General features: G+C 27.5%; 1 protein-coding gene across 3 annotated transcripts in view; it reads right to left on the bottom strand.

Moving 5' to 3' along the window:
* LOC100159671 (E3 ubiquitin-protein ligase NEDD4) overlaps window positions 1-18,187 on the bottom strand; it is a 25,957-nt gene that overhangs the window by 2,745 nt on the left and 5,025 nt on the right. The window contains exons 1-15 of one of the 3 annotated variants that reach the window (XM_029490265.1): window positions 11,941-12,239; window positions 9,919-9,992; window positions 9,734-9,815; window positions 9,141-9,179; window positions 6,554-6,714; window positions 6,324-6,471; window positions 6,133-6,266; window positions 5,776-5,902; window positions 4,971-5,084; window positions 4,477-4,801; window positions 2,744-2,802; window positions 2,616-2,681; window positions 2,093-2,444; window positions 1,777-2,017; window positions 1,413-1,641 (exon numbers count right to left, since the gene is read on the bottom strand). In XM_029490265.1, coding sequence (XP_029346125.1) covers window positions 1,413-1,641; window positions 1,777-2,017; window positions 2,093-2,444; window positions 2,616-2,681; window positions 2,744-2,802; window positions 4,477-4,801; window positions 4,971-5,084; window positions 5,776-5,902; window positions 6,133-6,266; window positions 6,324-6,471; window positions 6,554-6,714; window positions 9,141-9,179; window positions 9,734-9,815; window positions 9,919-9,992; window positions 11,941-11,958 — 2,169 coding nt within the window. In that variant the 5' untranslated portion in view covers window positions 11,959-12,239. Of the gene's footprint in view, window positions 1-1,412; window positions 1,642-1,776; window positions 2,018-2,092; window positions 2,445-2,615; window positions 2,682-2,743; window positions 2,803-4,476; window positions 4,802-4,970; window positions 5,085-5,775; window positions 5,903-6,132; window positions 6,267-6,323; window positions 6,472-6,553; window positions 6,715-9,140; window positions 9,180-9,733; window positions 9,816-9,918; window positions 9,993-11,940; window positions 12,240-18,187 lie in introns of those variants that run through there. The other 2 variants (XM_001949884.5, XM_029490264.1) reach the window with 2 other exon arrangements.

An 18,187-nucleotide genomic window follows, 5' to 3' on the forward strand; every position in this document is an offset into this window, starting at 1 on the left:
TCCACGGCAATGTGACGATTAATTTTGTGTGGAACGCTCGTTTATCCAACATCAGTAGTCCCCCTTCTTTTTTATTTCCAAATCAACCACTGATTTACCTACTAATATATATTATAAATAAGCAATAATTGCTTATTAATTATAATGAATATTTTTTTTCTTAAGCTGAATTGAAAACTCAAAAGTCACCAACTAAATAAAAATAATATATCGCGTCACTTGTAACTGTGAATGGTACACTCGTATGCACGCGTATATGTGTGTGTATCGACAGTTGTCGAGTGTCGAACTGTTGACAGAATTATCTTTAATCTTTATATTCTAAATCTATCAGTCGTCAGTCACCACAACAATTTTGCTATTATGCAGATAGCAATGAACAGATAACTAATAATTTATATAGATAATATATTTCTGACAGTCGAATATGGAAAATATTTTTAGATATTTTTAGGACAAAACCCTATGAGCCGCTCAGCCGCCACTCGTCAGCTGGCAGTCGACGGTCGCCGTCCCTCAATCGGTCATAATATTGTTATCAACAATTTATAAATGTGTGTTATTAAAATAAAATATGACGATTTGTGACTGAATAATATTACAATACATTTACATAGGATAACACAAAATATTAAATTTAAATAATACAGCCAACCGAGGGGGGGGGGGGTCAGTTGCCCCTCCCGCCCCGACTGGATTTGCGCCTGCTTTGTTGGTATCTCAGCAGTAAACTTTTCTAAACACGCCCTTGTACAAAGGCGTCATTGACATTCACACAGATTAGACACCCAAGCATTGTGTCAGCAGACGTGGAAAGAAGTTTTTCGAAATACAAGGTGATGCTACGCGACAATCGTAGAAGTTTTCAATTTGATAATTTAAAATCACATTTTGTTACATCATGTTGGTACTCATTCAACAATTATTAATTAATACACATTTTTATGCTTTATACACATTTAAAAAAATGATATTTAAATTGTATTTATTTTTCAATTAATACTATATTTTTTAATTTTTTTTTAAATTTTGATTTTTTAAACAATACATTTTTTTGCATGTTATTTGCATATTTTTTAATTTTAGAGTGCATATATATGCGCGTATTTAACAAAAATTTTTGCATAAAAATCCGGGCCCTACTTATGTCTAATTATGTTGGCTAAAATTAATATATAAGTTCCTACTTGGGTGACCAGAAGCAATTCACTTTTTCGTGTTTTTTTCTCCTCTTCTATCTTCCTCTAAAACATCCCTATTCATCATTATAAAATTTGGAAATGAAGACCCCTTCTTTGATGATATTTTTAATATTTATTTGTTTTTATATTTATTTATTTTTATATGTAATATTTTTGTTTATAGAAATGTATAACTTAGTGCGAATGTATAATAGTATTAAATGTACATACTCTCCAAAACCATTGAATGACAATATTGTTGGGTGAATAATCTCCTTTGTAATGAGTATTTTCTTTCCAGTCTTTAACATCAATATTTTGAATACCACACATTAAAAGTTCCATTTCATTTTCATCAAATATTTTGATATAACTTAAAGGTACTATGGAACCAAAACCCTGTAGGAAAGCATTCATTTGATCTTGTATACGGGATACAAATCTCCATTGAATCACTAAACTAAATGTAATAAACAAATTAAACAAAAATATTTCATAAAATGTATTCAATATTATGTACCTATCGATTATATAATATTTTATATATTATATTATTAAATATTTTTAGTTAAATAAATATTGTATATAAACTTACCTTATATATTCATCTTTATTTTCTTGTGTTAGGTGAATATTTGCACCATCAGGTTTCAATTCTCTATGAGATGTATGCCCTAGACTATCCTCATCAAGTGAAAATGTTAAATCTAATTCAGAAGGGTCATTTTCTTTAATCCATAAAAGTGAATTATAATATTCTGAGTCCACGCTTTCCATATCTTTCAATTCAATGGGCTTTTCCAACATCATTTTATAAAAAGGCCGAATGAAGAATGCTACAGAAATTAATAAATGTATAAATATTTATTTTACATATACGTTTAAAACAACTGCATCTATATAATAATTACCATCTAATAGTTTGCCATGATAAACAGCCATACCAGCTACAGTCCCGATAAATTTAAAATAATGAAGATGTTCTTCATTACATAATCCCGACATAGCATTAATTTGTAATGTATAATTATCCATAGCAGAGTATTCAAAAAGGCCATAATATGGATTGAACATTTCTTTAGACAACAAGAAAAACCATTCTCTAGCTAGACCTCCATAATCAAGACCAACTTCTTGTTCAAATTCAACCCATAATTTTGCTCTTAATTTGTCTGGGTGCATAGAATTAATAATTCGGAATGAGTCTTCAAGTATATTTGATCGCCTTACTTTAATCTCCATTTTAGCAGGTGGCCCATGAGCCTAATAATTACAGTATGGATTAATAAAATATTTATGCTGGTACTGATATCTTGAAAAATGGAAATCATGAGAAATAAAAAAAAAAGTATTTAGCTTACAAAAAAAATTCAAGATATCAATTAAAAAGATGAAATACTGTCTGACTTGTCAAAAGACTTAAGTTAAACTTACCATTTTACTCAGTCTTGTTTTGAGAGACTCATACTTCCTTTTATAATCTCGAGAATAAGGTAATGCCTTCAAATAGAAATGTTTTTATAAATTTTTTGCTAAATTATATGTAATAAAATTAAACTTACAGGACCAGCAATTTTTGGATTATTTAATCTAGGATCTTCCCATTGAGTTGTTCTTGTATCTAAATAACAATATTAAAATAAATTAGTATCATTTACAAACTGTTTCAAATTAAAATACATAATAACTCATCTTCATAATATTTACATAATTACATCAGAGTCTATGTAATTGATAAACGATAATAAATGATTTTATATAACACGCAAACAAACTTTTTTCATTATTTTAATTACTATACGTTTTTATGCTTATTTTTAGAATATGAAGACATACATATTTAAAGGTTTGTACGATAAATCCGTAGCTCTAGTTATGACTAAAAAGTATCATATTTTCAAAACAACTATGCCAATCTAACCAAATTGTGAAAATATACAAACCTATTTTAAACAAAAATATAAATATAATTTAATCTTATAATTTATTATTTAATAAATATTTATTTATTTAAAAATAAATATTTTGTCAGCAGTATTTGTACATAAGCAATTATCACATATCGTCAGACTAATTCGTAAAAGTTCTAACTCCAAAAATGCAATATTTTTGTTTATGACCACGATTAAAGATTTAATCATGTTTATGACTTTTTCAAATAAAATTAATGATAACGCATCGTTTAAAAGCATGCTGCCTCGAAAATAATAGTTTATTCTTTCATGAAAGTATTAACAAAACATACAATGAAAATGTCCCACCTCCATACCTGATTTATTATGGAAGAAAAAGTGGCATCTCCATGAACAAAAAACATGTTATTGATTCAAAAATAAGAATACTTAAGGGGGCTGCAGCAGGTTTTGTCAAAAATCAAAACTAATGTATATTTGACCAATCTAAACATTAATTTTGTTTGTTAAAATGTTTTTCAATATATTTAAGTTCCGTATCATAAAATAAACCTTAAGGGGGCTCCAGTCAATGAAAAAAAAGCGAATTTTAGACCAATAAGCTGGACAAAACTGGAAGAATTTGGTTTGACAGATTTTAATTTTGAAAACGGATTATGATTGATCAACAAGTTTACTAGGGAATGATTGAGGCGATTTTGAATATTCCAAATATTGTTAGTGTTATAATGAATAATATAAATACAAAAATATCATATTTTTTCGATATTTTTATTCTTGGATATCACAGCTAAAAAAAAAAATATTCAAAATCGCGTCGATCATTCCCAAGTAAACTTGTTGATTAATCATAATCCGTTTTCAAAATTAAAATCTGTCAAACCAAATTCTTCCAGTTTTGTCTGGCTTATTGGTCTAAAAGCCACTTTTTTCATCTGCTGCAGCCCCCTTAAAATAAATGTATTTGATGGCTTTGTTAATATTATTTTTAACAAAAAACCCCAAAACAGAAATAACACTCTTATAACAGTACTTAAAACTGTTTTTTCATAAAAAATTTTTTTTTTGTTTTTTTTCCCTCCTGAAAAATAGACAATATGGAGATATAACTTCTACGAATTAGTCTGACGATATAATGATCAGACAAAATCATTGTATTCAAAAAACCTATATGTACATATTATATTCAAATTTAAAAATATTCAATTATTTTCAAAATGTTAGAAGTATTGAGAAAATTGAAAAATTAGCTTAACAAAGAACTAAACTTAATATCTTGTGGCTAAATAGAACTATTTTAAATACACTTCCCATAAAGCGTTGTAAGCCCCTTAAAAAATAAATCAATATTTAATTTACAATTTTAATAAAAGTATTCTTACTATGATCAATAAAAAATATTCTTCCATCTGCATGAACTCTTTCTTCCCATCCTTCTGGTAAAGGTTCCAATTCATCATTGTAAGCTGATGTAGATACAACACGATCAGCCGCTGGTGGTTGGCTTTGATTAGGCATAGAGCTTGCCCTACCTGTCCTAGGATCAACCCAAGTTGTAGCTCTTGTATTATGATCAATAAAAAAAGTTCGACCATTGGGGGCGACTTGCATTGACCATCCTTTTGGTAGACCATCAGATCCTTCGGGAATATCTTCTTGAACAACTACAGTGGTACTACTTTGTTCATTTGAATCGACCTGATCACTCTGAAACATTAACACAAAATATATATATTTAACTTTATGTAATTTACTCAATACAATCATATAAATCTAAATAAATTAAGTACAATACAATTTTACATAGAACGTAAACATAGTATTATTTCTACAAATGTTCAATTAATATGGAAGTACAACCATACATCAGGCATACCTGATTTTGATCAGCAGTCGCTGATATACTGGAAAGCCGACGATCAATGTTAGTAAGTGGATCCGACTCTTCATATCCTTCATCACTCTCATCATCTGCATCGCTTTGAACGGCCTTTTAACATGCAATATATACAATGGCAACAATAGTAGCATGCATTAAACAGACAGTTATATACTATTACTAATTGTAATAAAATTATACAAATTGAAATAAACTATTTTTGTATTAATCATAATTAATAATATTAATTGTAAGACATTCATAAATGGGTTTAGGATAATTTAAATAACTATTTTGTATGTTTTAATCAGAATTGTGTAACTTTAGTTTTAGTTTATTTTTTCGGTTAAGAGCTACTAATGATTTTAATTATTTGAATATTTAGGGTATACGTTTTCTTCTACATCATAAATGAAACTTTAATTCTTTCAACGTTAAAAAAAAAAATAAAACAGATCCTAATATGTAGTATAACGTCAGAATTCCTACTCCAGGAGGTAATTAAAAAGGTTGTTTTTATTCTAAATACCATCTATATGAGTAAACAACAAAACAACAACGGGTGAAAACTGCAAAAATAAGTTTTAAATAAATTGCAGCAAAAAGTGATTTTTAGAAGTTTGTAATAATAGTATATATCTTGAGCATAAGTAAAATTAGTTCCAAGCCACAAGGACTCAATAGTCTCAATACTTTGTTATCATTTGTACAGTATTTTTTATATTTACATTGGAGGATATAGATGAGATAACATGCTACTTAATAATAGAAATAAATTGTATATAATGACCTCGATAATTACTTTTACCTTTTTCCGATTAGGATCACCTTTATCAGTTTCTGGAGTATCTACACTGATATGATATCTTCTTTCAAATTCTGTAGCTGCTAATGCCAAGTTTTGAATTGTATTGGCATCAGGTAGATCCCTAAAATAATAAAAAAAAGTTAACTGCATATCATTCATATATTAATAAACACTGACTTTTAAAAAATTATATTTTTATAATATTTAAAACACAGAATAAATATAGAAATAACTTACAAAACATATATCATTTTTTAGTAAACTCTGATGGTGAGTTAACTGATATTTTGTTACTCCGCCATCATCAAACATGCTAAAATTCTATACACATATTGTCTATATTAAACTCACATTATTGTTGGTCTTTCCCACTGAGTAGATCTAGCCAAATGATTTACGTAATAAGTTCTCCCATTAGCATCTTGTCGTTCTTCCCAACCAGAAGGTAACACCCCTTGTGGCTCAATAACATTTGGTGTATAAGACTAATAAAATATTTGTAATTATTGATAGAACACAAATGTATTCAATTAATTTCTTACAGAAGATGTGTGAGTAATGTTTAGAACTTCAGGATTTTCAATCATTTCCCATTCGCCATCTGCAGATAGGCGACCAGACGTTCCGGGTTCATGTTCTGGAACGTAAGCCAAATATAACTCAAGATAACCCTTTACTCTTGATCTTGCACTAAAAAATGTATAAAAAAAATTTAAATTCAAGTTATAAAGTTTAAATTAAAATTTTCTTAATAAAGTTAATCTCGTCAAACCTTCTAGGTTTTAATAAATATTGAAGACTGCATATATTTCTGCCAATAATTTCTTTTGGAACATTATTCAATGGTACTTCAACCATACCTAGAAAATCATCTCGTGTGAGACGATTTTCATCAAATACTTGCAGGACTAATTTATGTTCATGAGGACGGACCTGAAATATGTCAATGAATTTCGATATTATCAACTTCTATTTTATACAAATGTAAACTAAGTGGTAATTTTAAAATAAAAACAACGATGACAAATGGCAGGTTTAAATAATGTTTAAAATATTTTTTAATGTCATACACTTCAATAGGTGTGCTACCCTCGCACCCCAAGGTAAAAATTTCGACTTGAAAACCATATGGTATTATGTAATCTTTTATGTAACAATTTGTAACCACAAATAAAAAATTTGTAACCGACCCGGTGCCCCGGAAAACCGCAATCTAAATCACGGGTTTTTATTATGTTAATAATCTTCTTAGAAAGTTATTATCATGTAAGTTCCGATTATTTCCGAATGCTCAAAATATGCTAAATATTAGAGATCTTTGAGTTATTTATTTAACTCTTTTTTTAATCAGTTTTCTCTTATTGTGGTTCAGTATTCGGTTGTACATACTCCACACATATTAATGTTATATCCATAATCACAATATGGACAACTGATTTGGCCATGGCTAAATTTTATTAAATCAACATAGAATTTTTATTACATACTGATTATTGAATTAATGAATATATTTAAATAAATAGGGGGGGGGGGGGGTCAAATGAAATTAGTGGGGTCAAGTCAATATATGCCCCATATATGCCACAATACTTCAATAGCGCTATGGTTATATCTACTACTATTAATTTATTTATTAAAATTCTACTTTGAAAATCAAAATTGTATCCTACTATTTTAATTTATCCAAAGTTTAAAGTTATAACTTTTATTAGAGTTTATGAACGGTGGATTATATTGTACCTACATGTATAAAGTATATATAACTCAATTTCAAACTTTTTATTGTTATACCTACTACAAGAATAAAAAACAACAAACATTTACAGTTTTAATTGTGAATTTAAAATAATTTTTCTGGTACAGTGAAGCATTGTTTTGCGCACGCTTATGACAATAATTGTTTTAATACTCGTTCAAAAATGATGTACACTACAATTTACAAACCCTACAAATTACAACACTTCTATAAATAAGCGTAGGGTTCTTAATCTTTCACGGCAAATACGCGTCCACACAGTGATGCATTTGAAAAAAAAATGTTCCGCTACTAATTACTTAAAAAATAATTTAAAAACCTGAAAAAGTATTAAATAAGTACTGATGCCGCGTGGCTCTGCCGAAAATATGTCACACACATGCGGCTTTCCTTTGATGTAGACCACCTAGGCCGATCGGAAATTTTGCCTCGCGGCATCAAAAAAAGCCGCGGAAAATGTATTTATGTATTCATACTCATGCAAAAGCTGCTCTATCTGGACGCGCCTTTAGTTCATCCCTGCCTCCCATTGAAAACTCTAAAGATTACATAATACCAATCGGTTTTCAAGTCGAAATTGTAATTATTAAATGTTTTGGGTGCTGGGGTAACGTTACCCTGGTACCCGCAATTTGGATTGCGGTTTTCAGGAGCACCGGTTTGGTTACAAAATTTTTTTTTGTGGTTACAAATTGTTACGTAAAAGATTACATAATACCATACGGTTTTCAAGTCAAAATTTTGACCTTGGGGTACCAGGGTAATACACCTCACTTCAATACTTTAGATCAGTAAAACTTTTGTAAAACATGGACCCCTAAAAGAGGCTTTTAAAAATTGCGTAACCTTTTACAAATATTCTATCAAATCTTTTTCCTTCTAAAAAATAACTCATATATTATTATCATGATTCATAATCAATATTGTAAAATTGATAGCGATACTGATCTCTGACATGAGTGTTAGGGACTCCAATGGGGCTACAGACCACAGTTAAAGAACCACTGCTTTAAATCAAATCTCCAATTAACAGTTCACGTTTTTACCAACATTTATACTGCACTTTACTGTTTTATATTTATTTCTAAAACAAAATATATTTTTTTAAATAATTATTTCTACATAAACATGGCTTAACAGTGTAGACATTTACATATTATAATATGTTTATAACAAAGTTAAAATTAATTATTTATATTGCAAAAAATCATATTAAGTATAAAATTATAGAAAAAATTAAAAACAAAATAAATTATATAGGAAACTGTATCTAATTATATTTATGTTGTCATTAAAACATCACCGTAAATTTAAACTTTAAATATAATACATTGGTATCAATAAGATACTAAATTAAAATTATACTATTAATTTCAAAATATTTTGATCTAAGGGAATTTTATTTAAGAGCATTTTTTTAACATGCATGTGGTATAAATAATTATAATATTTAAAAATTGATCTATACGTGTCCTAACTAAAAGTTTATTTGATACTTATAGGTTTTAATATAAAATCAATATTATGGACATTAATTTCCTTAATAAGTATCATTAATTAACTACATTTATTTTAAAGCTTATAAATGCAATAGTTTACTTACCCGAAACACAAACTCTTCATTCCAAACTGGATTTAAGGTCTGAAAATTAAAATATATGTAATTTTTAATAATTTGTCCTACTAATAAAATAAAATGTAAAACAAATAAACAAGTATAAACCAAGAAAATAAATTAATATAACTCCAATAAATCTACCCTTAAAAATCATAAAATAACTACTACTTTAAAAATTTTTTATAGAAATTCATAAATAAACATCTATCTCCTAATTCTCCTTTCTTTGTTTCCACAAAATCTACCAAGATAAAATAAAACTGTAGATGACTTTCTCTTACACTCAATTATTAGTTATTAAAATTGTTAAATTTTGAATGTACCTATTATAAAATATAAATAGCAAAATGTTAAAATCTAATAAAAAGAAATCTTTGTGTGGCACCATTATCAAATTATAACAACTTAATAAAATTAAATAAAATTACTTCAACTATATGCGTTAGAATTTCAAGAAAATGTATTGCCCAACAGAACCTCTCCTAGTCTAGATCTTTAATTTATTTTATTTTAACATTTAGATTCATAATATTTTATGCAATCATCATACAAATAACAACAAATATTACTATATTTACCTTCTTTTTAGTTTTAGTTAAAACTGAGTCTATTGCAACATTTCCAACAATAGTGTTCAATTCAATTCTTACATAAGGGTCACTAAAAAAACATGTATAATTAATTTAAGTAAACATGAGTAACACCAATGATACTAAATGCTACTAAATACTATTGTAATAAATTACAAGCATGTATCATTTACCTTGCACCAAATATATCTTTCTTTGCAAGTGAATGACCAGCGACCACTCTTAATCTCAGTAGTGGATCTTGATTCTAAAATATAGGTAATTAATTGTTAAATATTTAAATACTAATACAGAATATTTGTAATAATAACATACATTTTTATTTGGCATCATAAATACACTATAATAACACAATGCTTAAAATGGTTAGTAATTAGTCTAGACTCAAGATTTACAATAAAAATCATGTTAATCATTCAAGAGATTAGTACATAACATGTGGGTGGTAGTTAGTCAAATACCTCTTGCAAACACACAAGAAAGTTAGCCTAACTATGGATTGAGTATAGGATTATTCATTCACATTTTACACAATTAGAGTATTGAAGTATATTCCTTGCTGAGAACTAAGAAATAGTTGCACAAATAAAACACGACCCCGTAGATTTCAGACAATTTACCAACCAAAGAAACACATATTTAATTTATTACGAACAGAAATACTCACTCAGCATTAAGAACAGACCTGAAAACTATTAGAGTTCCCAAAGGCAGTATCTCATTAGAAGCGTACATATAAAATCAAATTATTATAGGGTAAAACTCCCGATAAAACTTCTTTGAGGTAAATCACATTAATATTTAATATGTACATTTAAATAATAGTTAGGAATTAACTTATTTACATCATCACATCATCTGGTGATTGTATTTTTTTATATTAAAAAATTGTAAGCCTATGTTTTTTTATGCACATGTGGATTTTGCATAATAATAATGATAGTAATAATACAGTGTACTCTCAGTAACTCGAAGCTCACGGGGGAAAAATAAATTCGATTTAGTAAAAATGTTATTAAAGTTTATTGAATTATAAAATCTTCATGTGTTATTTTTATTTGAAGGGGAATTTTATTTGTTCGAGATGTCGAGAATTTAGAGTTATCAAGGTTCGAATTACTGAGAGTACACTGTATCAATAATCTTTATTAATACACAGGGTCTTCCAAATTTTGTATGATAAAAATGGTAGAGATCATGTTGGTTGTTAACAGACTTATAAACTAATAAAATCCCATTTAATTTTTTAGTACAGTTTAAAAACAGAGAAAAATCTGATGGCAAAAAAGTTAAATTATAAACTAGTTTGGAGCGGTTTTTTCATAGCACAGAGTTTTTGCCACATTTGCCCGATCATTATCTGCTGCATGGTAATCGTTATGTTTCAGCGTGGAATCTATTTTGTAGATGTTACTATTTATTCTCCTATACATTTTTGATCTTTTTGAATACCTCCAAGTAATTTTGGATTCATCGTTGGATTTATCATGAAATTTGTGACTAATGAATATTAAATTAGAATGTACTAAGTTATATTGTTTTAATAACTATTTACTGAATGATATTATCCAAAATATTTTCTTTAAAACATCACATATTTTGATAGTCAACAAACTTAAATAAAGTTATAACCAAATCATCAAGTACCTAATAGTGATGTAATAAGTAGGTATATGAGTATATCTAATAGACATGTTAAATTTAAAAAAGGTGATTTGCTCTTTTTGAACAGAATGTCCACGCTATATATTATTATCTTATAGGTAATTTATAATGATGTTTATGTTCTCTTAAGACTAATATAATGTGACAGGTACATTTTAAATTACGATAATAAATAAAATAGATAAGTACCTTCAAAGAATTACTTAAATTACTTTAAATCTTTAAATGAAACAATTATAGGTAATATTATATATTATTTAAAAACATTTATCTGTTTTATTTAACATATTATTTCTCTGACTGATTAATATTTAGATTTCAATGTATCTGGTAGGTACCTACTTACATTTTAAATGAATATAAAGAAACAAGAGTAATGATTTGGATAAAAAATTTTGTTAGTTGAATACATTTTTTTAGGAGGGCGGTAGATAAATGTAATGTAATGACTAATATATTTTAAATACCTAATGTTATTTACCTACTTGTATACATTGAAGCTATAATTGTTTTAATTAAAAAGAACTCACGGTTAGTGTCGATTCCATTTTCCAATAGCGGTAAGACCTAATATTTTAAGATCGCACTAAAATCACTGGTGTAAATTGTTATTGATACATCGACGCATATTTGCAATTAACAAATATCATCCTATGACTATTATTTTGAGGAAATATCTGAATATGTGACAAATTAAAGAGTAAAGTAAAATTGATGATAGCCTGATATAAAAAAAACACTGGACAATGACCATTGGACGAGGGTCACCATATGTTTTCCAGTCTTTTCAAATCATCAACTCAAAATATCGTATATTGTTAATTATTCTTATGTCTATAAAGTATTTATGATCTATCAGCTAAAGTTGCACCTTGCACGGAAATAATCACATAAAGAGAATAATAATTTAATTATAAGTTAAAACTTAATTTTTTTTTATAGTAAATTAGTAATAAATGAGTAATATTAACATATAATAATATAATATTATTAGACCTATAATAATATATTCCGGATTTAGAGATTTATGGCTGAGTTGACTGCGGTCTGAGGCCACTACAGTTTTGTTATTATTTAATGATAAATACAAAACAAAATGTATATAATTTAAATAAGCACCACGGACTAAGATAGACTACTTCTATCTTAGTCCGTGATAAGCACACACCTATGATCCCTATGACTATATACCTACCTACTGGCTATATGTTCTATGTATAATATGCAACTTTATTTTAGATTCTGAGCGGAACAACACAGATTATATTACCTATCTGTGCGGAACAATGAATATAATGATAAATCATAAATGATTCAACAATGATGTGTGTTTTTTTTTGTCCTTCATCTATGATCTATGAGCATAGGCACAAATTGAGGGGTTGGGGGGGGCTAAAAAAAAATAAAATAGGACATACAATTTTAAAATGCTATATTGCAGTGGTCTTCTTGCCTTTAATATATTCAGCCCCCCCCCCCAAGTCAAAAGTTGAAATTGTGCCTATGTGACTATGGGCAGTGTTCGGACCATTGAACAATATGGTTTGGACTTATCTAGATACATTTATCCAGATGAATATCTATCAAATAATTATTTGTTCATCTTTTATCTTATCTAGATAAATAGTTACAAGGTACCTAACAGGGGCGGCTCCAGGGGGGGGGCCTAGGGGCCGCGGCCCCCCAACGCCCGTATTTATAAAAATATATATTGTTAAAATAAATGCATATTAAATTATTATAATATTGTCATATGGAATATATGGGCCATAGAGGTATATGGAATATATAGGCCATGACGGTGTATACGATGTACCTGCTGGGTAAATGGAATAAAAATAGACAACTTAAATTTGTGTTATAAAAATGTTTGTTTTCTTTTTGTTATAAGATTTTGTGAAATTATAACTTTCCCCCCCCCCTAACCAAGGCTCTGGAGCCGCCCCTGGTACCTAAACGGTCATCTTAGATAATTTTTTTACTAATCTAAATAAATTCATCTAGATACATTTTTTATTGATAAAAATCGCGAAATTGTATAAACGCATTTTAAATATTTATACAGATTCTCAAACCAAGTTTATCGTTTATAAATGATGTAATTGTTTTTATTTATATCATTATTATTATTATGTTCCTAGTGCCCAACTAAAATATACCTAAATTTAAAACACATTTTAAAAAAAATTGTGTCTTTTTTTTATCTAGATAATAAAGTATTTATCTTTATCTTTATCTAGATAAATATGAGTTAAGTTATCTTTTATATCTATCTAGATACATTTGAGTTGCATTATCTTTATCATTGTCTAGATACAGTGTTCGGGAGTAGCGCGCTAATTGTAGCGACGCTACAGTAGCACGCCACTTTAAATGTAGCGATTAACATAGCGTCGCTACAATATATACAATGTAGGTAGCAAAATACTATAGAGCGCTAGAAATTTACGTTTAGCGTAGCGAAAATTTTCATTATTTTATCACTACTTCTAACCAATTTCATGATACCTAATTAAAATATTATGATGTATGTTTATTTATTTAATTAAGATGACTATTTTTTTATAGATGAGTGTATTTTTGAATTTTTCGGGTTTAATCTGTACTTCACTAATCAGTAATCATAGAGTATAGATAAGACTATAATCATAAGAGCATTATTACAATGTTATATTTTATATTATTGATGAATACAGAACCATAAATAATAATTAATATATTAGTATTTTATTATCATTATTTTTATTTTCAGCATTCGACATTTTCTGTGTTTCTTTTAAGTATTAAATTTGATATATAAAAAAACAGTATTTTAGATTTTACGTATCATTGAATTCAGATTTAATACTTCCATCACAATCACCTACACAACGACAAGGTCCACTTGACACTTATGCTATACAGCTGAGCGTAAGATGATCTAGATCCATGCTTGTCATCAACTTTTTTAAAAAATGTTTGGTAATTGAAAATTCTTTGTAATCACTAATCCCCTTGCTGTATGAAATCCTTTCTCCCAGTGACCGAATGTTTAATCAGTACAAACTACTAATTGGCAATTTTCAATAAAATGTTTATCTGTTTTGAGTTTTGTTACAAAAATACATGAGATACATTGAATAAACTTGCCTTTTGAAATTACAAGAAAATAGTATTAGGTTTAATAAATAATGACCTGCAAGTACTCAAGTGAATATCTAAATGAATAAAAAAATTTTGAAAAAAATGTAGCGAAAAAGTAGCGTGCTACATTTAAACAATAGCGTTAGAAATAGCGCACTACATTTAAAAAAATGACTATGGGTGTCGTAAAAATGCTTCGATTTTCAACTTTGAGAATGGTTTCTCGTAGCGAATTGCATCTATTTGGTACTTTGATGCAGAAACAAACACCAACAATTCCAAGTAATAAAATAACTAAATGCAACCTAAAAATAATTATAGAAAATCAGAAATCTTCACGCTAAACCAATTTTGAGAACAAATGCAGTTAAGCAACCCCCAACCAAGCGATTTTTAGGATTTTTTTTTTCAAAATGTATGTTTTTGCATGCTTAATTCGATGGTACTTTAAAAAAAATACTTTTCAAACTTAATTTGGAAGTTACAGTCATACAACTTCAAAATACTCAATTTTTCAAAAATCGTTTTCGTGGGCTTAATATACCAAACATTTTTTTTTATTGGATTATGTCATATGTTAGTATTTATATGCTCAACATTTTGGTGGAACTTACCTTTCGTTCTTACTTTTTATGTTATTGTTAATAAACCATGTAAAACTGAATTATATATAGTTATTTCAAAAATTTGCCAATGAAAGTAACTGAAAATTGATTAATTCTTCTTTCGGTGTGTTATTACATAAGTTTTTGGTGATATCAGAACTAATATGGGTATACTTTTTGGTTTGGAAGAAATATATTAAAATAATAACCAAAATGTACAGATATAGGTAATGTATTTTTAACTATTTTATATTATATCAATATCTTCGTCATCAGATACGTCAAACCCAACATTTTGGTATTTTTGTGGCTCTTATAACTATTACCGGCTAATAAAAAAATTCCACAGTAACAGGAAAGGAACGGTAAAAATACACTTATATCCGTCCATAAATAAATAAACTTACAAAAGTATTCAAAGATAAGTGCGACTTGTAGAAAAATGTACTTTTCCTTATGAATAAATAAACATCACACTCTACCTTTGGAAAAATACAGGTTATTTAATAGTATTTATTTTTTAGGAGGCCAAAAGTAATTTTTTAAAAAAGGGGGGAAAGGCCACCCCTGGAGTCACCACTCAACTGGAGAATATGGTACAATTAATAGAATGATTATAATGTCAAATTATTGTTATGAATAACATACCTACTTAATTATCGACATCTCCACACACATCCGTCCAAGCAATTTACTAGAATTTACTAAATTTACTAAAAATTTAATAATCATGTATCAATAGTCAATAGGTAATTACATAGGTAATTTACATAACTAAAAATATATTTATAAATACAATATATATTACCGATATCTATACATGTTGATTGTTGATATTTTATTGATTATTATTTTAACATATTTCTTCCAAATCAAAAAAAAAATTAGTTCCGATTTCACCAAAAACTGTTATTACACACTGAATGAAAAAAAAATCAACTTTGAGTTACTTTATAATATGCAAAAGTTTGAAATATCTAATTTTATAATACAGTTTTACGTAGTTTATTAATTATTAATAATAACATAAAAAGTAAGTACAATATAAAAATGTTGTAGAAAATATAAACACTAAAATTAAAAAAAAAAAAAATCGCCTATAAATAACTAAAAAAAACGAGTAAGTGGATGTCGCTCTGCTGTACAGTAGATTACAAGTAAGTCACTGTAATGTATGGCATTACATTTTAATTCAATGACATAATATTATTGTAGGAAAGTATATTTTATGATATTATTGTGATTAAAGTAATTCATTTTAGTATTAGGGCATTAGGCATTAGTATGTATACTACAGTCTACAGTAGGTTAAATTCATTTTTCGCAAAAAAATTACATTCGAAAATGTCATTGTGTTTATAAAATATAATAATATACTCTAAAAATGTCATATATCTACGAATAATATTTTTAAATTACAACAAAATAACTAAAATCCCTATTATTGGTTTTAATATGTAATTTCACCAAAATTTGAATTAAAAATATATGTAAAAAATAACTGTTTATATATTTTTTAGATTTGTAGGTTACAGAAGGTAGTTATATGAATTATTTATGAGAATCTTTGTTTTAAATTTTCAATCCTTAGTTATAAAAATTGAAAATTTTATAATTTTTTAATTACAATGATCAATAATTTTATCTCAATTATTCCTTAATCAATAATGCCATTAAAATTATTTTTATTCAGTTGATTAGGTACTTTTTAACTCTGACTGATTTGAACTAGAATTAGAATAGCTTTAAACAGGAAGACTTATTATCGTTCATTTATTGTTAAGTAGTTTTTTTAAATACTACATGTAGCCACTATGGACGTAAATAGGGGCAGCCTTATTGGAGAGCTATACCTACTGGCTACTAGGTATTAATATTTTGTATCGTATGTTAGCCACAAACAATATAAACAAACGTATACAAACAACTCATTCATATTTATTATTATAATAGATAATAGATATTATGCTGGCTCAATAGTATATAATATGCTGTATGCTGCGCTGCATAGTTATAAATGTTTTTATTAATATTATTACCGTTTTTGTTCAAAATACATTTGTATATAATATGATATAATATATCAATTTTTACTTCCGTTAATTATATTAATTGTATTTTTCCAATTACTGTTATAATTTTTATTTTCTAAAAGTTTTCCTATATTCTCTTCAACTTTTTTTCGTTCGTGAAGTATAAGTTCTCTTTAGTTTCAACATAAAACAATTACACTTTTTAGAATCATATAGACGCACGCACATCAACAATGAAATATGAATGCAATTATTAACGATTAATGAAGGATTATTCTCTCAGGCCATAGATCTAAAGACTGAAATATTTTTATGCACCCACAATGTTTCAACACCCGTCAAGCTTTATAGAAAAGTTATAGTAAGTCCAACTGTCCAAGTGACGATAAGGAATTATTTTTATATAGGTAAGTCGTATATTCATATAAGTCTTGGTCGACGCATAAGTAAGCTAAACTATAGATGCCTAAACTAAGTAAGATGATTTTATGTATTAATTTTTTTATTTTGTAAAATGTATTTATTTAATATTAGTCCCCTCACTGGCCTCACCACCTCACCAAACACAATATCAACACACAAAATAAATACTTTGTTCCAATAGCCATGGCTAGGAACATCTTAATATACAAATAATAATAATAAAAAAAAAAAATTTAATGCCGTGTTGACAGTTAAAATATTTCTTATTTAATTTAAAAAAAATATGTATCTGTTTTTTATCATATGAATGATTTGTGCCTTAAATAGTGGGTGATTACGAGTAAGTAAATTAAAGTACCTATGTAACATTTCAATTGTTTCTTTCATCAGAGTTCAGGTTTCTTAATCTTTATTGACTTGGCCCAACCTGTCACAAATGTCTGCGCAAGCCTATGGGTCAACTGTAGATTTTTCTGGTTTAAAAGCCGCATTGGTATTCACCTACTATTTCTTTCACATATGGTTTCAGTCTATTTAAGATAACATTATACGATAATCGATATACCCCTTAATCTATCTTCTGGGTCACCTTT

This window comes from Acyrthosiphon pisum, chromosome A2 (assembly GCF_005508785.2).
Source record: "Acyrthosiphon pisum isolate AL4f chromosome A2, pea_aphid_22Mar2018_4r6ur, whole genome shotgun sequence".
Lineage (NCBI taxonomy): Eukaryota > Metazoa > Arthropoda > Insecta > Hemiptera > Aphididae > Acyrthosiphon > Acyrthosiphon pisum.